We start from the raw sequence: 21,357 nt of genomic DNA, 5'->3' as shown, positions 1-21,357 counted from the left end.
CTTCTTATCTTCTGGCTCCTCTACCACTTTAAATTTCACTGATTTTTTTTTTTTTTAATTCAGCCAATGTTTATTGAACAACTACCATATTCTAGGCCAGGGTTTGGCAAATTACAACCCATGGGCCAAATCCAGTCCTCCAATGTCTGCTTTTGTAAGGCCAATGAGCTAAGAATGGTTTTTACATTTTTTTAGTGGTTAAAACAAAATCAAAAGAATAATAATATTTTATAATTTGAAAATTGTATGAAATTCAAATTTCAGTGTCCATAAATAACGTTTTATTGGAGCACAATTATACTTGTTCGTTTACATATTGTCTATGATGGCTTTTAAATAATTTGGACCGAGACTGTATGGCTCATAAAGCCTAAAATATTTACTATGTGGCCCTTTACAGGAAAAGTTTGCTAAACCATGTTCTAGGCACTGGGGATTTATCAGTGAACAAAACAGATAGAAATCTTGCTGCATGGAGCAAACTGGTGACATGTGCTTTTGAAGAAAATAAAGCAGGGAATAGGGATATGGAGGGTGGGGAGGGATCACAATTTTTAATTGGATTTTGTTGCTGTTGAAGTGAAATTGACATACATGAAACAAACCATTTTGAAGTTAACAGTTCAGTGGCCTTGAGTGTATTCATGATGTTGGAGGGTCACAGTTTTTTGATTTCTAGTTTGTTTTTTTTTTAAGTCAATTTTATTGGGATATATTGACATACCATACAATCATCTATGGTGTACAATCAACTGTTCACAGTACCATCATATAGTTATGCATCCATTATGCCAATCTATTTTTGAACATTTTCCTTATACCAGAAAGAATCAGAATAAGAAATAAAAGTAAAAAAGAATACCCAAATCATCCCCCCCCATCCAACCCTATTTTTCATTCAGTTTTTGTCCCCATTCTTCTACTCATCCATCCATACACTGGATAAAGGGAAAGCGATCCACAAGGTTTTCACAATCATTTTTGAAGGCAAAAGCTGAGCAGAATATTGGGCTCATTTCTTTGTGGATCATGATCCCTCACTTCCTAACTGACTTGGTAGCCCTGAATTCCAATACTTGTCTTTGAAGTCCTGTGAACTGCAAGTTATAGAATGTAGCTTTCTTTGTACTCCCTATTCTCCTGTCAGCAAATCAACAAACACCTTGAGAAGAAACTGGCTAGCTCACTTTGATCTGCTTCTCTTTACTTGAGTCTGGTTACCTTTGTTGCTCTCTGATGTTTTCAAATAGCTTTTTTGTTTTAGTGTTTTATTCAGCTATTATAGTTGTTCTCTGCTAGAAAAATATAAATTTATTTTGTTCATAGTTTAAAATAAAAATCAGGGTATAGTATCTGATAAAATTTTTGTTTTGCTCTTTGTGAATTTAAGGAGCAGTCAGAATTATTGCTTCAATATTAAAATATACTAATTAGTGAGATATTTTGGTAGGTTATGGGGTAAGCAACAAATAATGTTTAAAGTTGAAATCATCCTGGAAAATATGGGATGTATGCATTTTTCATCTAAGTAGACCTAAACAAAATAGGTGCCATCCTATGTAGGAAACACTGTACCCATGTCGCAGCTGCCCTTAGGAATGCGTAAAGAAAATAATTTCTATATAATGCATTTGAAAAACACTTATTGAGCAGCTAATGCTTGGCAGGCACTGTTTTAAGCCTGAAGGAATCGGAAGTCCTTGCTTTTGAAAAGTTTACATTCTTACAGGAGGGTGTGTGTGTGTGTGTGTGTGTGTGTGTGTGTGTGTGTTCGTACACGCACATGTGCGTGTCTTGGTGTGGGGAGTGCTAAGGAGAGGAAAGGGATGCAGAAAATTAAGTAAGGAAACAAATTTAAAATAATGAGATTTGCCATGAAAAAACAAAACAGGATAACATAATAGATAGTGATGAAAGAATCTACTTCATTTGTACGTTCTAACCACGCATCTTTGAGTAAGTGGTAGTTGAGCTAAGAATTGAATGACAGAGAGAGTGCCAGTCATGAAAAAAGCTGAGCAGGAGCAAACTTGGTATGCTGAGGAATGGAAAGAAGGCACATGTGGCTGCAACAGAGTGCTCCTGAGGAGAGTGTGTATGAGACGTTAGGGAGGACTCAGGGCTTACCTTCTGTAAGGAGCAGTGAGCGAGGCAGGATAATGTGTTTACCTTTAATTCTGAGTATAATGCAAAGCCTACTGAGGAATTTAAGCAAGGGATAATGTGATTCATTTACTTCTTTAGAAATATACTCCTTCTGCTAAATGGAGAACGACTGTAGTGAGACAAGAGTGGAAGTTAGGTGGCCCTGCAGGAAGTCATTGCAGTTTTCTAGCCAAAAGAGGACGATACTTTGGGCAAAGAAGATAGTGGTAAAGATGGACAAAAGTAGTGGGTTGCAAATGATGTTGGAGATTGACATGAACAGATGTGATGATGATATGGATGTGGAGAGTGAAGTTAAAAATGTTGACTCTTAGGATTTGGGCCTGAGGAAATTCATTTTCCTGACATGGGATAAACTGAAGGAAGAGCAGGTTGGCGATGCGGGGTGGTAATTAACAGTTCTGGCTTTTAATATGTCAAGTTTGAAATGCACTTCAATCATCCAAGTGAACTGGTAAACAGACAATTGGATTTATGAGTCTGGAGTTTAGGAGAGAGGCTAAAACTAGCAATAGAAATTTGGATATCATCGGCAAAGAGATTGTGTTTAGTGCTATCGCTCTGCTTGAGATCATCAACAAAGAAATTAACCGAGTTACTAAGAAGGCCAAGAATTTAATCCTAGGTACTTCAAATTTAGAGCTGAGAGGAGCAGAGAAGGAGAGGGGAGTGAAATCAGAGAAGTCAAGAAAAAATATATGAAAAAGTGGCAATGCAGCTGCTGAGAGGGATGAGTTAAACCAGTCGGGTATTAGAAATATCAGGACACAGGGAAAAACAAAACATATTAAATTTCAATGAGTGATGATTTTTTTTTTTAATGCCACAGAATCTTCAATAAAAGGCAAATGACTCCAAACATTGAGATTTAATTTGGAGCTCCCACCACAGCAGCATCTATATACCAGTGTTCAGTTTATTTATTTAAATGCACAAATGTCAATGGTGTAATTTTTCAATTAAGGTAGCAGCCAATAAAATTGTACAGGAAAAAAAGTGGTAGAAGAAGATTACAGCATTCTTTACTTCTTAGCCAGGTTGTGTCTAAATGTTTAAAGTAATACATTCTCTTGTCAAAATACCTCAGCAATGCTTGTTTTTACAAATATTTAAATGTGACTTTTCAGCCAAGTTTGCTGTAGGAAGGTCATGAGAGATTAATCTCAAATTAGCTGAAACAGTGAACACAACTAAAAGAAAAAAAAAATGGCCTTGCAATGTAGTACAACCAAGGAAATAATTTCAAAACACTAATGAGCAGTTGCTCATCAGCATTGGGTCATTATGATTATACTAATAAGTCAGGTTGGGGGACAGGAATGAATAATCTTCACAATACAGAGTAAATACTTAATTTAGCTGTCTGCCTTCATAGTATTTACTATTTCTGTACTAAAAGCTTGCAGTTCTGGGTTGAAATACGTGATTTTTTTTCGGTAAAAATATTTAAATACAATTTCAATTCCAGCTTCATCATCATCATCACTGCTACTATCAATTCACTCATTTCCAGTTATAAGCTTTTCCATCCATCAACACTGAGAATGATTTATTTCATTAATGATTCTGGAAATATGGCAGTATTTAACAACATGATATGATTAGCATAACCTCATTTCTATTATTAGATTGCAGTTGGTCCTGCCTTCACTTTATGTATGCATCTAGATAAATAAGGCATGTATGTAGGCACAGAGGGAAAGGAAACAAGTAGGTGTATTATTCTATGTCGTTACGTGACATGGAGTATCCTATGATACACAGTATAGCAACCTCGGTATCTTTCTCTGAAGAGAACCTCATATTGCTTCCTACTTCATCCCTGAATCGATTCCCACTTTTTACATTGCCATTTGTTATACCAGAAATATTCATTTTTTACAAGCTGACAATCAACAACACTATTTTCCACTTTCCTTAAAAGGAAAATCTGTGGTCTTGAATTCCTCTTTATTAAAGACTATCCTTTTCTCCCCAAGGCAAGCATTGTTAACGTTTGAACCTCATTGCCATTATGATCAGCCCCTTGGAGCACGCTATCCTACCTACTTTCAGTCATAGTTCTCTCATCTTTCTTGATATAATTTGGCACATTTTGAGAGAGATATAATAACTTTGGGAACATATGCTGTTGGGAAGAGTAGCAGTGTAGAGTGCTCGTGTAAAATGTGAGCATTTTGGAACATGACAGATTCAGGCGTTTTGTTAAAGGAGGTCCTGGACAGTTTTACTGAAATGTGTCTTCAACGTAAGGCTCGTAATGGCTCAAAAAGAGCCAGTTAGTGAATGAACTATTTTGTTTATTTTCCATATGAATTATGGTTTTTATAATTAATGATATAAAGCATTTTTTAATATAAATATAATATGGGAGAGCACTAGTGTCTGGGATTTCAATTCAGGTATTTCTGTCTCTGGATGGGTTACTACTGGCACATTTTGAGAACATATTTTGTCCTAGATACTACGCAAAATGTTCTGAATCAATCATCTTATGGAATTCTCTCAAGTCTATAATGAAACAATTATAAATTCTTACAGGATTATAAATAGAAAGATACTATTGCAGATGAAAAATGTTTGTTTAGGATTCCACAGTTGGCAAGCAAGAGCCAGGGTCCAAACCCAGTTCTCTCTGACTTCAGAGCCTGCCTTCTGTTCTCCAGGTGTACTTTCAGGCATCTTAATTCCTGATCTAAATCTTAAACTGTTGAAGTGCATCAGGGCTTCTCTGCTGCATACAAGATTGTACATGTCTATAATCATGATAATGTCACTGAAAACAAGAAGAGACAAATACAAAAATTATGAAATTTTAAAATACCACTTCTAAGTGGAATTTAAGATTTACCAAAACTGTTGCTAACTTCTAATATGTGTGGAGATTGAATTTGAAAAATCTGAGTTGACTACTTAAAGGTCTATATATGTCCTGGATTTTCTCACAGTGTTTTGGAGAGAGTTAATGCATTATTAAATATTATTGACTGGCCAATTAAGCACCTTTTCTTTAAGGAATCATGTAGAATTTATGGGTCTTTGATAAGGAATTATTTAGCCAATTTAATGCCAGTTGCAGTGAATTAAACATTGTGCTAAAACAATTGAGGAAGATTATCATTGATTCAATTTGGTCAAAATGATTTCCAAAAGTTTAAATCCTTGTTTTGTTTTGCTTTCATATTTTCATTTTTAATGTGATTCATTGATTTTCCTAAGGAAGGGTATCAAATTTCTCTCCAGTGCTCACAATGAAAGTCTGTCTGAATGTTTACCTATCAATATAACACATAAGTTTTCATTTACTTAGAGATATTAAATAGAATTCTTTGGTCTGGATTTCATAAAAGAAGCATTTCTGTAGACATAGAAAATATGGGTAATCTGTTAAATACAGGAAATTACATGATTTTTTATATCATTATCAAATGTAGAAAAGTTAAGGTCAAGATTCTAAAAAACTTACTAGAAATAAATGGTTTATTATAAATTTGTTTAATCTCTATGCCAGATATCTGTCATATCTCACAATCAAAATATTCCTAAAAACTTAAGAGAATTTTCACAAAACAATATTTTGTATTTGAAATGAAATTAGTATTGGATGATTGGATTAAAAGCCAGTAGAAGTTGCATGTTATGATATTTATATGTAGAAATATATAAGTGTTCTTGGTAATCCTTTTTCAAATTTTCATTACTTTTTCCCAGCATCTATATAGATGCTGGTGACTGGCATATAATAGTTGTCCAATTAATAGCTGTAGAAAAAATAGACTAGCTTGATGAATCTTCCCATCTCTGAGCCTTCCTGTGTTGCTATGACTTTAATTTCTAAATTATATGCTCTCCCTTCTCAATAATAAAACTATATAAATTATTCACTGCTGAGGAATAAAATAAATTATTATTCCAACTCCTCAGACTTAACTTTTTAGTAATATAAATATTTTAAACATCTAGTGAAGTTAGGTTGTAAGATGTTGCTTCTCCTGTAGGATCCCACTCAAGTTTCCAAAAGGGTTCAGTTTCAACAAAAAACACTTGTATATTTCTCTACCAATTGCAAAATGTGGGATTCTTTTCTTGGGTATGCACTAAAGTAGCTGATGTTCTAAATTGAAACAAAATGTGTCTTTTTTTTACACTCCTTTCCAAATTTGGATATAATGTCAGCTTCCTGAGAATAATCAAATCTTTATTCCTCCCTTCTATATACTAACTATGTTAAGACTTGCTTTAATTCTCTTGATTTTCATTGAGACTTCTAATGCCAAAATTATTTGTGATCTACATGCCTACATAAAAATACATTTCATCAAACACCTTTATCTTTAACTGGTTAAAGTTATTATATTTTATTATTTCCAATATAGCTTTAAATTAGTACTTTTTAACTTTATTTTTGACCATTTGGTTTTTCCATTGGTGTTTCCATGTTGATTGTTGTTTCTCTTTACATCTTGGAGTTTTTACCTAGTCTCCATTACAAGACTGGTTATATTCAGGGATTTTTCGGTCTCATGAACTAATAACATTTGTTATAGATTCTGCTTTTTTATTTCAGAAAAAATCAGTGACAGCATTAACATTTGGGATTATTTCCTTCCAGTTCTTTTCTGTGCACACACACACACACACACACTGCACACATATTCATTTTGAGTTGGTATTATACTGTAAATAAAGTGTTATAGCCTTTTTTTTTAAAACTTGAGACTATATTGTAAACTTTTCTACATGTAATTACATGGTCTCTGAAATTTAGTGATTTAAAAATTAAATTGCAAATATATGGTCTCATAGACTATGTTCCTGCTACCAGATGTCCTTGGGCTTGTGGACTTTCTGAAATGCGAGGAAATGTAAGTAAGAAAGAAGAGCTAACAGGAACTCAGGAATTACTCTGTCTGTATAATGCCTGCCAGTATTACAGGAGTAAGCAATATGACCTTTCAAATCAAGTAATAAATTTCTACCAATAATAAATAAATTTTAAAAACTTATTCTATCACTACATCATTTACAATCCCCTTTCTGCATTTTCTATTCATTACAATAACTAAAACAACCCCAAAAATAACAAAAGCAAAAACCACAACAACAATATGACTATTGGCAGAGGTATTATAAAGATAGCTGGGAGTAGGGACCCATGTGGACTTCATGTTCCTTTAAAAGATATTTATACACTAATTTAGTTTCTCTCTGTATATATATAAAATCACTTAGATACTATGTATTAACTAGGAAATAGGTGAAAATATGGCTAGCCAAACAAATACTATTTAAAGAGTGTTTACTAGGGACCAAACACTGTTGTGGGCATTTCATGTGTACAATGTTTTGAAATCCTCACGTCTTTGTGAGGGAAGTATAGTATTATTTTCATTGTCCAGAAGGAAAACATGAGGCACGGAAAGGCCAAGGAACTTGCTCAAAGTCAAACAGCTAATAAGTGGCAGTGTCTCTCAACCAGTAACCCCACTCAAATGTCTAACGGAGCATCACAAACTTTACGGATGAAAACAGAAATCTTGAAGTCCTTCCTCAAAACATGCAACGTTCTTTACATAGCACCCCTCTTAATCCAGTTGTTCAGACAAAAAGAACAAACAAAAAAACAAACAAAAACCCTGGGAATTACCTTGATTATTCTTTCCCCTCATGTCCCATACCTGAGTCCTGCAAAATCTACCTTCAATATACATCCTGTGTCTGACCACTATCTGCATCACTACACCCTAACCTAAGCACGATCACTTCTCACCAGGAGTCCTCGAGTAGCCACCTAACTAGTCTGTTTACATCCATATCCTTTCCTCATGACCACTCATCAAACAGCAGCCAGAGTAATCTTTTAAAAATATGCATTGGCTGTCATCACCCATTTACTCAAAATCCTCCAATGGTTTCCTAACACACATATAACAAAATCTACACCCCTTACCATATCCTGTACTGCCAACATGACCTGGCTCCCATGTGCTTCTCCAACATCATATCTGTCCACAATCTGCCACTCCCATTTTATCCTAGTGACACTGACTTTCTTGGGATGCACCAAATTCGTTCCTGCTTCACACTCTTTATACTTACTATTTCCTCTGCCTTAAATGCTCTTTTGTAAGATCTTGACATAGCTTCATCCCTTGCATCACTAAGGTCTCTGCTCACATGTCACCATCTCAAAAAATCCTTCCCTGATCACCAACTATTAAATAAGCCTCTACTTAAAATTGCATTAACTGTTCACTTACATTGTTTGTTTCACTGGTGTCCCAGCAAATATTTATCACCTGGCTCTCCGGGTGATATAAAAGACCAGATTTGTAGCATTAGCCATTTTCCGTGGTGTAAGTACTTCTATCTTGGCCGATTTCAATCTACCATCACTTAATTCCACTGAATGAGGAGTTGGGAAGATATCCACACAATAGGCTTTTGAAAGCCAGTGCAAGCTGGCTCCAGCACACCATTTGTGTTTTGTCTGTATTTTTAGAATGTAAGCCCCATGACAGAGGAATTGGTCATTACTTACTTCAACAACTAAATTAAAAGCTCAGTGAGTTGCTCAATGATATTTGTAGTAAGTAACATGTTCCTCAGTGGTATTTATTGAATGAATGAACTGGTGAACTAATTGATGAATCACCATGTGAACTTTAAAATATAGATAGAAGTGCAAAATGTGAGGGGATGAAATAGGAATCTTGGAAAACAAAGTTAAGGATAATATGAACCAAAGAAGGTTTGACTCCAGGCATAACTGTTAAATCAGGAAGCCACCACAATCCCCACTGGAATACTGCCATGTTAATCTGCCTAGAAGAGATCACTGAGAATTTAGATATTTAAATTGAGTTCTGTTCCTATTTAAATAATTTCATTTGTGTCTAGGCTGCAGAAATTGATCTGAAGTTCATCTAGTACATTGTGTACTTTAAGCATTTGATGAATTTCTAAGATGTTGTTCATGTCAAGAACATCTTCAATTCAAATCATGACCTTCTGTTGGTTTGTATTATAATTTTAAAATTTATGACCTAGACACAAAAAAGGATTACACTCACGAATTACAATAGTCAAATTGTTCTTCACTTCTGTTGCTGATGATACTTGATAGTGTATAACACTGAACAAGCAAATGTTGGGAGAAAAGTCTCCTCTACATAAAATATATGTAAAGTCAGATTTCAGTAAGCAACTATTTACTACCTGCTGTTTATGGTCACTGTTTGTAATACCATTCTTATACTCACTGCAGACGTGAATCCTGGGCTCAGGAAAAGTTAAGCCTCTATTTTTCATACCTCTTATAATGCTTTGCTAGTAACTACTAGTTATTTCCCAACCATCCACCATATGTTTAGGTTTAACAGAGTCTTGGATTCATAATGACACACTTCATTAAAGTGTTTCTTATGCTTTCTCAATTTACAATTATCTCTCCATTTATTTTTATGAGAAATTGCATAGGTGTTCTGCTGTCATCCATTCTCTGATATTTAGTTGGATTCAGTTTGTGGTGTCAGATTTTATTATTGATGATCTTGCAGCTTTATCATTTGATATTTATTAGTTCTGGTCAGTTAAACTGCTCCAGAAGCTCCATGGATTATGTTTAATGCCATGGGTATCACAAATGTATAAAAATTTAGAGATTAGAAGACTTTTGGTTTGAGGGAGAGCTTGATTTTATATCAATGGCATCCTACTTTTGTTTCCCGGAGATGTGTTATTTAATATTTTCTAAACTTTATGATTAAATGTTCTATTGGGCGGTGAACTAAGAATCAGAATTCAGTGACAGCATGTAATACTTTAAATGGAAATGTTTGTAAGGTTTTTCTAGTGAAGGTATATACATAAGTTAATCATATGAAGGCTGACTGAATGCTCACAGAAGGACACTTCCACTACAAAAGTGTCCAAAATAATTTCCTCTTTTTCTGGATGACTATAATCATATGACACTCACAACCTATTGAATTGGAAGGATTTCAATGTTAGAAAATTGTTCTTATGTCATTTTTTTGTGTGTGTCTCCTGCAGTTTGAGCTTTCCTTTGATTAAACTAGACGGCCTTGATTTTTTTCTAGTCCTGAAGGTCAAAAAAAAAAAAAAAAAAAAAGTACTGACTCCAGTGCAACCAATTAAGCCTAGATGGAGAGCTTTTGAAAGTTGATGGGCAGTCAAACTTGTTTAAGAGCCAAAAGCTTGTTTGTGAAGGTAGCTTAGAGAGGTCCATGATATTCCCTGTGTTGTGGGTGTGTGTGCTGTGGACCCTTTTCAAGGCTTCAAAATCCAGCTCCCAGCACTTTATAAATCGTTTTTGACTTGACATCACTGAAGTTGTTTTATGATTTGGTGAGTTTCTAACTCCCAATGAATCAGAAGCAATCTAGACAGAATACAAAGAGCAAAGAATTTGCAGAGTGGTAGTTGCTAGCATTTTGGCATATGTCCTCTTAAAGTGGTAGCCTTTCAGAAATATTTGTGATAACTTTTTGGCACTCAATCCTTAGAAAATGTTTGTCTAGTTACAGGAGTACCATCTCCTATCTTTATTTTAAAATCTCAGCTAGAATGACACCAGAATCTAAGAGCTTTATCATTTTTCATTTCATTTACACTCTTCATGCTTCATTGGCAAATGAGGTCAACTCTCTAAAATTTGGGGTAAAGGCCAGCTTGACAAACTTTGGCAGAATGCTCTCTTTTGCAAGTTTTCCTTTCAGAGGGAGAAAATGTGATTTAGCAAATATTAAAGTTTGTTATCTTGGTGGAATTCCCTTTCTATCAATGATGAGGGATGAGTCATCTGTACCCATTATGTGGTAGGTGGGTGGGTTCAATCTATAAGTCCTTGAGAAACCACTTCAGAGGCTTCTTAACTCCCCTAAGAGGTGATACTGCCTTTTTGATCACTTATTCAATTGAATTTAAAAAAATTATGGAGCATCCAGTATGCATAAGTCATGTGCTAGACAATTATAGAGGATTCTATAGTTTCTACAGCTAGCAACTTATAATTTACTTTTGGTAGTAAAATGGGAAACTTGCTTCATTACAAAGAAAAATAAAATTAACTGAAGAGATGTTCAGTTGTTAGTTGGAAATATAAATCTGGGACATGCGAATGTGGTTGGGGTAGAAATTGAGATGTGGAAAACAGCTGTGTAAAGGAGTGCATTGAAATACTAGGCATGACAACTGATCTAAATCATAATTTTCTAGTCATGTGAAGTGGTACAAGTTACCTTAACAAAATTACCATACACTACATGTTTTAAAACAATACCAATTTATTGTCTTACAGTTTTCTAAGTTGGAAATCTGAAATAGGTCTCACTGGGCTAAAAGGAAGGTGTAGGAAGGGTTGGATTCCCTTCAGAAGGCTCTGGGGGGACATCTGATTCCATGCGCTTTTCAACCTCCACAGCCCACCCTCCTTTGTTGGCTCATGCTCCTTCCTCCGTCTTCAAAGCCAGCAAGTGTGGCTTGAGTCCTCATGGTACATCCTTCTGACCTGTCTTCTGCTGCCTTCTTCAACTTTTAAGGAGCCTTGTGATTACATTGGACACACTAGGATAATCCAAGATTATCCCCCATCTCAAGCTCTTTTACTTATTCATATCTGCAAAGCCCCTTTTGCATGTAGTGTAACAAATTCACAGTTTCTAAGGGGCCATTATTCTGTCCATCACATGTAGGCTCTCTTGTTTTGATCTTCTAATCACTTACTACTTATCTCACAGAGTTCTTGTTAATATAAACAAGCTTCTGTATGCTAAAGTGCCTGGTACAGAGATAAATAAAATATTATTTTCCCAAAAGAAAAGATTAGGAAATAGGACAGAACATTTTGACACATCTTTGTTTAGGGAACTTGAATTAAAAAGTACCACAGCAGGAGCACCCTGAGAGACTATTAGGTTAGTGCCATCTTCTGAACGCTCCTTTTGTCTTCACTTTCTTCCCATCGTTTGTTTTGCATTGTAGGCAAAATGCTGTATTAGGAAAGCATGATCTTTTGGAAAAAAAAAATCCCTGAATTATAAATAAATACTTTTCCAAAGTGGAAGAGGGTTTCAGAAAGGGGGAGTACAGCATAGTCAAAAGCTGTAGAGACTTCAAAGAGAATAAGGATGAAGAAAAAGAATATGGTTTTTCCGACTAGGCACTAGTAACTCTCCTGAGTGGTTACAGTAGAGTGATGGGGTGCCCTGTGGATTGCAGGGGTTCAGTTGTGTAAGGGAGGTAAAGTATAAACAACAGAGTGTACAGCCTACTCTTAAGAAAGTTCCTGGAGAAGGACAGGAAAGTGGGGCAATATATAAGCATGAAAATAGCTGGTGCTATTTCATTTGTAATAGCTAAAATTGAATGAAAGTGTTAAGTGACTGATCTGTTGAAAGAATTCATGAACCAAGATCAGAAAGTTTCATTCTGTGTTTGATTTGTTATTCTACAATGTTAACGCTGTATTTCTAAGTCATCCCATCACTACAAATCTTTGCTATTATTCCCCAAATGCTTTGAACTAGAGTGATTCATTCATGTCTGTAATGTCATAAATTGGAGAACGTGTAGGTTCTTCTTACCCTGACAACTGTAAAATCACAAAAACAAAGGCAGTGCCTGGTATTTCTCCAGGGTGAATCAACATTAGAAGTCAAGCTTTAACGCATCACATTTCTGATCGTCTATGATTCACACCCATATTGTGCTCTGGGATGGTTTCACTGAAACCTGCTCTTTTACCCGTAGTTGGTAGGAAAGCTGAGCTGTGCCAATGACATGTTCATGGGCGGCAAGTCAATTTTTTAAAACCATAGATTGTTTCAAATGAGAGAGAAATATGTGAGGAGAGAATAGATGTCAAGGGCAGAAAAAAATCTGCTTTCAGCTAACATTGTTAAAAATGATAGCAACTTAATGAAGCATAGAGTACTAAATGCATTAATAAACTGAGTGAGAAGCTTATTCATTCCATTTTGGATTCCATTTGCTCCTCTTCCTAGTATTCTTAAGACAGAACTAAAATTTTGATACCTTCTGGACCAACAGTTCCCTTTGGAGTTGATAATTAATTTGAAAGAAATTATTAAGGCATAGTTCTTGAGTTCAGAATGTAGTGTAGTCACTGTATGAAGCAGTTGTTTATCAAGATAATTAAGAAAATGCATTAAATGTTTGCTTATGAGCAAACACTAAATTACCAGCATTGGTAATATCATTACCTGAAGGAGAATGATTTGTTTATTTACATGAGATGTATTCATAATCTTTTTTATTCTGATTATGAATATTTTCAAACATACTGGAAAGAACAGAGAAGAGAATTATTGTGCACTCATTTGTGTCCCCTACAATGCTATGTTGAAATCTAACCCAGGTAAATGGGACCTTACTTGAAAACAGGGTCTTTGCAGATGTAATCAAGTTAAGATGAGGTCACACTAGATTTGGGTTGGGTCCTAGTCCAATATGATGGTGTCCTCATAAAAAGGGGGAAGAGACACAAATACAGAGACACGGAGAAAAGAATTCTACATGCGGATGGAGACTCACAAGGAGAAGATGGCCCCATGAAAATGGAGACATGCAAGGGGAAGATGGCCCTGTGAAGATGGAGGCAGATTTTAGAGTTATGCAGCTACAGCCAAAGAATACCTGGGGCCATCAGATGCCATAAGAGGCAAGGAAGTTTTCTCCCTAAAGCCTCCGGAGGGAGCATGGCCCTGCCAGTACCTTGATTTAGAACTTTAGCCACCAGAACTGTGAGAGAACACATTTCTGTTGTTTCAAGTCATCCAGTTTGTGGTAATTTGTTATGGCAGCCCTAGGAAACTATGACAAGTAACGTGGACCCAGATGTACCCAACACCCTACAGAAATTAATGCATCACCCATCTTGTTTCAGCTCTATACTCACCCATGCCCGACACCACCCCAGATTATTTTGAAGTGAGATTCCATACATGTCACTTTCTCCATAAATATTTTCATTATATATCTCTGAAAGATAAGACTTTTTAAAAACATTTATTTGATATACCTCTTAAGATTATCTTAATCTGTAACCTCATCTTATTTTATTTCTTTGCAATTTATGTTTTGAAGAAATCATGCTGTTGGCCCAATAGAAGTTCTGGGTTTTGCTAATCGTTATCCTTGTGGTGCTGTTTAACATGATTGTCTGTCACTGTTTTTCTTTAAAACTGATAGGTAAAATTTTATAGGTTTGCTATGATTTGAGTTCACTTTTGTTGGCATGAATACTTCATGGATGGTGCTATGTGCCTCCATAACATTGTGGAAAAATTCCCAGTGTCTCTTTTGGGGTGGTTTATTGGCCATTGATGACTATTGCCTAGATCCATGGTTTCAATAGGAGCCTCCTTCTTAGTAAATGGTAAATACTGTTTAAAATCACAATTTCCTCCACATTGTTTGTTTGTTTGTTTGTTTCCAGTTAACATTGTATCTTTCCATTCATGGCTCTTCTTTTACTGGCTATTCTTGCTTGTTAATTCTTCCAAATAAACTTTATAATCAATTTGTCTAGCTCTAGGAAAATAAAATAATAGTTTTAAAGAAGTTGCATTACATTTATATAATAACTTAGGGAGAGCTAAGAAATAACTTGTTATTTTTCCAAGCTAAAAATTGAGATTTGCTTTAGAGAAGTCCTTCGCTGACCCTTGAAGATTTAGGCATTGATGAAAACAGTTTTAAGAAACAATTTCACCGAATAATTAAATTTTCTCTTCAGAGGATTATCATTCGTCATTCAGTTATGTTATTGTTTCTTAGGAATCCTGGGGATGCTGAGGTAACTCATCTTCAAGTGTATAAACGTCACATGAGTTTAATGTGAAAATAAAAAAATCTGTTTTAGTGGGGGGCAATGTTTCTGTTTCTTTGTCACATGGAATCCAGTTACCTGAGGTGAAATGGCACAGCTGTTTACCTGCAACTTTACTAAGTCACACTCAGCGATGGTAATGTATGCTTGGAGAGGAGATGAGTAAGCTGCATATTATAACTGAATGACAGTTACAAATCACATCAATATGTGAAATTGTTTTAAAGGAATTTGCCTGAAGATAGAAAGTGCAGACAGGAAAGGGGCTGTTTCTTCCAAACTCCCTACGCACTATTCTAGTTTATTTAAGGAAGTGTAAAAAAATTACGTGAGGATAAAAAACTCACCCAGAAAATAATTCTTAGACGTATTTCCAGGTTGATTTTTCTAAGTATAAAACTTTTATTGTTGTAGTTTAACTTAAGGTGATACCAGTCACAGTGTTATCAAAATCTGTACAGAGAATTGTTAGTTTTCAGCAAGTAATTTTCTGAAGTTGTTCAGAAACTTTTGGCAAGAACGAAGAGTCTGGTCACTTGTGGCTTAGTGGGGGTGGGGCTTCCAGTGAATCCTCTATTGTATGCAGATTTTTCATTAATTCCCCATATTCAGCTCCACTTCTTAACCCTGCCTCTAGTCAGGGAGTCTCTGCTGGGCTTCAGTCTGGTTTATGGTCACCCTGGGTACTTTAGTTTGATCTCCTTCATCAGCCAACTTCAACAGACTTTCAGAAAAATGCTGTACTCCCCTCATTCTCTTCTCTGTTTTGTTTCTCATTTCTATTTTAGTTCTTTACTCGCTCCTTAGAGGTAACAGGTGTAAGAGCAGATAATCGTATGAATTATGTTCATCAATTCAAACAGAGACATTATCTGCATATCCATAAAGCTTCCCATATTATTCCAATGGATGCTAAACTTGAGAATGTACCAGTGACATTCAAAAGTCTCATTAAAATCTCTGAAACACAATACTCTTTGGCAGCATTATCCTAGTTCTGTGATTTTCTAAGGAAAAAGAAACTGGGATAAAATAGATTCCTGAGTCATAGCAGAGGATATTATGTTTTAAAAATCCCAACATAGCAATGCATGCCCTGGAGATCTGTTTTGTATGTCAGATTTATACACATGGGTTCTAGGTGGACTGAGCTCCTGACCTTATTTTACCCAGATATCACTGTATCTCAGTCAAGAAGTGAAGAAGTTTGGACAGTGTTGCCCTTTGTGATGGTCATTGCATGTTCCTTGCTACTTTGGAAATGAAGGATTGCTCCAGAAAGACCTATTCTCCAATTCCACTCCTAAATGAGATCAAATTCTTAATACTCTGCTTATTATAGAATAAGCATACAAGTTAATGCTGCATCAGTGAAGTAATCCCATGATATTGTGTTAGCATGCAAATAAGTAGCAAATGGAATATGAAATAGAATGGTGCCTTCAGTATGGTAAAATGTAATACATTTAGTATTTCAAAAGTCACTTTGGATTTTTTTCTTTTTTTATTTCAGACACCAAGTTTGTAAGAAGTGCCCTCCAACAGCAAACATTTGGTTTGTTGATTCTAAGATTCATTGAAGCCATCAAACAGAGAATAGTTCTTATTCTGGAGTGTTTACTTTTTTCATTGCACACCATTAGAGGTCAAGGTTTTATACACCTAGAAATAAGGTTTTAGAACACTGCTTCTGAAAACTCTTTGCAGTAAATACACAAGACATAGTTAAGATAAATAATATAGTTACATCAGAGAGTTATTCTATTACTACAATTACAATTTTGGAGTATTTAGAAAATCACTTAATTTTCAGTCATTCTCTGAAGTCTTCAAAGAACACTTTTACTATTCATTGTGTTTCTCAAAATTGCTGTGTACCATGTTTTAAATATTTATTCAAAATACTGCATGCTAACTAATTTCATTAACTGTGCATGGGACGTGAAATAATCCATAGAAATTAAAGAGGGGGATGTTGTTTTGAAATGGATTTCTCTAATATTCTCTAAGGCAGTGGCTACTTTTCCCATGTCACTTAATGCTGGCTGTCATATTGAATTTTAGAAAGCATCTGTGGGGTTTCTAGTAGAACTTTCTTTCATAGATTTTATTTATTATTCTAGAGCCAATATGGAAGCTCTTAAATCATAAGTCTGCACTGTAGCTCCAAAAGAATTTGGCTTCTTCCAATATTTACTAGCTGAGCTGATTTTTAAACAAAGTTCTTTACCCGTAACCACATGGTACCTTTATTTTTCTTTTGGAGTACCTGAGATTTCTTATACACTTTGCTATTTCTCTCTTTGTTTTCTATCTTCAAAAATATCTCTATGATATTTGTTTCTGGAAGGAGTGATACTAAATTTAAAATATTTATACAGATTCCCTCTTCCAAAGAATATGCCGTATTTTATATTCATTATCTCATTGTCTCTTCTGTGGTTTTGTCTTTGAAAAACAAAAGATTGGGAAGCAGAGGGTAAAAGAGTTGAAGTAACTTTCTCAGTTCATAAAGACATTAATAGGACAGACACCCAAGCAATGTATGTCTTATTTCCTGCAAATGACAAAGTACTGTTCAGAGTTGCAAATAGAACTGGTGTTGACTGAGATCCATGCTCTAAACAACAGAAAAGACCTGTATTAAATTAATAGAAGTAACATGGAAACATGACACAATGAAGATTTACTTATTCAAGTAAATCCAATAAATATCAAATGCCCACTATTTCAAAAGAAATCTAATGTCTTTGAAGATATAAGTTTTAGTGTCTGCCTTCTAGGAACTCACAATTTAGGTATTGGTATCCTTTATCATTTTATAGACCTTGTCAGTAACACTTTGAGATTATCTGCAGTTAAGACCAGAGTGTTTCATATTTTTTAGTAGAGACAGCTCTCTCTGTGTTCTTTTAGATTAACCGATTGGTATATTCCTCAGAAAATTTCTTTATAAATAAGTTCCATATGGGTGAGGAAATCACAGCAGTTATTGAATATGAATTGTCTAAAAGAAATAATTCCTTAAAACAACTAAAAATGTGGTGATAACCAGTATTTTGGATAATAATGGAGTTTTTTCCATCTTACTTTTACTCTTGTCTTTTTACTCATACTTATTTTAACTTTTCTTTGCTTAAAAATGTTATTTTTATATTATAAAAATGTCTTAATAGAAAATTTGAAAAAAATAATTAAAAATTAACACTTGATATGTTAATAGAAACAATATGGTATGAAAAGTAAAATCCCTCTTTTTCTCCTTGACTCCTCATTCCAAAACCCCAGACATGACAGCTGTAATACTTTCATGTTTGTCCTTCCCCAAAATGCCCAAGCATATTCAAGCATTTATATGTACATACATAGACATGTGTGTATAACTACAATTGTACTGATCTGCATCTCTTTGTAAATATAAATTCATCTTGTTTCCCACCTGGAGTGACAGTCAATAAAACAGAATAGTCAAAGCCCAGACAAATTAGAACAGCTGTCTTGGCTGCTCCTTGCTATGCTGGGGTTTCAGCTGGTCTTAGGGGAGAGGAGGCATTTGGGAGGCTTTGGCAGAAGCGATTTACCAACCAGTACAGAAGCATTTCATTATTTTAACCACCAGTTCTTTCACACCTGTGCTTAGAAGGCAACGACCAACTTGGTTTTTTTCACTCAATGGCTCATGGTCTTGCCCTCTCTGCATACAAGTATGCCTGTGTTCTAGCAAATATTGCAAAGAACCAGGATTGGAACCATCTGTGTTATGCCCCTTCTGGGCCGACGTTTTACAGTTTTAAATTCAGTTCTTTAGAGTGTGCTGTAGGCACAATACATCTATTCATGAAGTTCCCATGTCAAAAATAGGAAGCAGATAAAGGGTATTTCTAGCACCTTCCTTTCCTGATTCCCTCTGGGGCTCAGCAGGGCCTTTGATCACCTGGTATTGAGTCTATCCTCCCACTTGTGCCCTTTCTCTGACCCCAACCACCCTGGTTTTTTAGCTGTCATCTCCCCATATCTTATGCATTTACTAACCAAAACATAACCTCTTGCTTCCCATTGGTTTTCTTTTCATATTTCTCAATATTCCAATATATTATCAACTCATGGAGGGCAGGGACTGTAATTTAAACTAGTTTGTATCTGTTTTCTCATGAGGATATGTACACATGTCACTCAATAATGTTTGTGCATTATTCTTCGTGCTAATGACTTTTGGACTGCCATGAGTAAAGATGCGCATTTGGACTATCACGAAGCATCCAGAATATTCCCTTTACTTCTTCAAATTCCATATAGATATAAACATAGAGGATTGCCACATTTCTCCCAGTTGTCATTCTGCTGGCTTACAGTAACTGCTTGCTCCTTTCTTCATTTCCCCGTCCTTTACACATATTTACCTATTGGTTGGTACAAAACAGAACCATTTAATATGTTCCTGTTTCAGTCAGTTGCCTGCGAGTCATTGCAATTTCTTTCTCTATTATTTCCTATTTGGTGGTGTAGAGGAAATGATATTTACTGAGTATTTACTGCTAAAGCCTGTACCAAGAGCTCTGCATGCATTTTCTCATTTAATCCAAATTGTCTCTTAGTGGTGTACTTATTATTGACCTGGATTCACAGAAAGGAAGCGACGAGTTAGAAAAGTGAAATAATTTGCCCCAAGTCACATAAATGCTGGAACCACAAATTGGACACAGAACTGTCCCTCCAAAGCCCCCTGTTATTTTTGCTGCACAAAACTAACTGCATCTAAATGTCACAATTTTTCTGAAGATTAAGTGATATAAGTAAAAGTGTTTTCTAAACTCTCAAGCGCTTATCCACACATGGAATTTCTAACTCAATTTTATGGTCTCTAACACAGTAAGCTGAGTAAATAGTATGTACAAATGCTTTAGGTGATAATCATTATCATGAAACTTTAAAAATGAGGTGAACTGATGTCAATGAGTGGCTAGAGAATTAAAGTCCAATCTTGGCACATTTCCTTTAAAGCCCTGGCTGTCTAAATGAAACATCTCTTCTTAGCAAAAAGTTATTAAATATGTTCATGTAATAGTAAAATCATTTTATTGGAATAATAAGGTTGGTTGTAGAATAAAATCTGAAATTAAATCGACTGTAGCATTGAGCCTTACACTTAATGTAAAATGGTGAGAGTACTCTGGAATTGAAAGTTGTGTTGTTGTTGGTCAACCCCAGGTGTTCCAGATTGCATATGTGATCGTGAAAGCAGCCAACTCCCCTCGGCCTGGCAACTGGATTTTGGAACGCTCACTTGATGGTGTTGAATACAAGCCATGGCAGTATCATGCTGTGACGGACACAGAGTGCCTGACCCTCTACAATATCCACCCCCGCACTGGACCCCCCTCGTACGCCAAAGACGACGAGGTCATCTGTACCTCATTTTATTCCAAGATCCACCCCTTAGAAAACGGAGAGGTAAGATGAGAACGCACACCAGAAGCACATTTAAGATGGCAAAGTAGGCCTGTCAGAAAGAGTTGGATATATCTGTAATTAATGTCAGGGAGATTTTAAAAAAGGATTTAGCAGGAGTACATTTAAATAAGTTATTAAATAAAAAAGAAAAACCTGAGATGATGAGAATTTTAACTACCTTCACACGTATGTGTTTCCCATCTCCAATAAATATCAGAGAGGAGGAAATGGGTTTAATTTGGAAAGTCGATGATTAATTTTACATATAAAGAGAATTTCCTGACAATGAGGATTGCTGATGATTAGAGAAAGTTTGGTGAACTGAAAGGAAGCCTTAGACTTGTGTGTACTCCAGCCTAAAGATGGAGATGAAAGGGGTGAATTTGTGAAGAAATGTAATCCACACAAAAGTCCCAAATAAAAGGTCCCTCAAGAGAATTCTGTCCATCTTTGTATGACTTTCTGTTGTCACCATGTAGAGCTACGGTGGAATTCATCCTTTTGGGCCAGATTTTGCTGAATCGTAATGTGCAGGGAATCACAAGGTTACAATTATATGGGAGCTGGAGCATATGCTTAATCCAAATGTGTTCTGCTTCTCTGTATTTTCTTTCATCCTGTGGTTGAGATTTTATATTCATTCATTAATTAACTGTGGCTTCACTTCTTACTAGATATGACCTTGATCCAGTTGCTTAAATTCTCTGTTCCTTGGTTTCCTTTCCCATAAATTGTGAACAATAGTAATAGTTCTTATTTCATTTGATTGTAAAGAAGATTAAATGAATTACCAGAATTACAGCACTTAGAGCAGGGCATGCATGTATTACGTATTACGTGTTTCACAATATTGACTGTTTTGTTGA

General features: G+C 35.4%; 1 protein-coding gene across 2 annotated transcripts in view; it reads left to right on the top strand.

Annotated features, from left to right (window-relative positions):
• Positions 1 to 21,357, top strand: part of LAMA2 (laminin subunit alpha 2) — a 535,576-nt gene that overhangs the window by 146,596 nt on the left and 367,623 nt on the right. For both annotated transcript variants that reach the window (XM_037842983.1, XM_037842982.1), the window contains exon 4: positions 20,249 to 20,491. In XM_037842983.1, coding sequence (XP_037698911.1) covers positions 20,249 to 20,491 — 243 coding nt within the window. The remainder of the gene's footprint in view (positions 1 to 20,248; positions 20,492 to 21,357) is intronic.

The sequence above is a fragment of the Choloepus didactylus genome, chromosome 7 (assembly GCF_015220235.1).
Source record: "Choloepus didactylus isolate mChoDid1 chromosome 7, mChoDid1.pri, whole genome shotgun sequence".
Taxonomy (NCBI): domain Eukaryota; kingdom Metazoa; phylum Chordata; class Mammalia; order Pilosa; family Megalonychidae; genus Choloepus; species Choloepus didactylus.
Note: the sequence above shows the minus strand (reverse complement) of the source record. Positions and strands in the feature narration are given on the sequence as shown.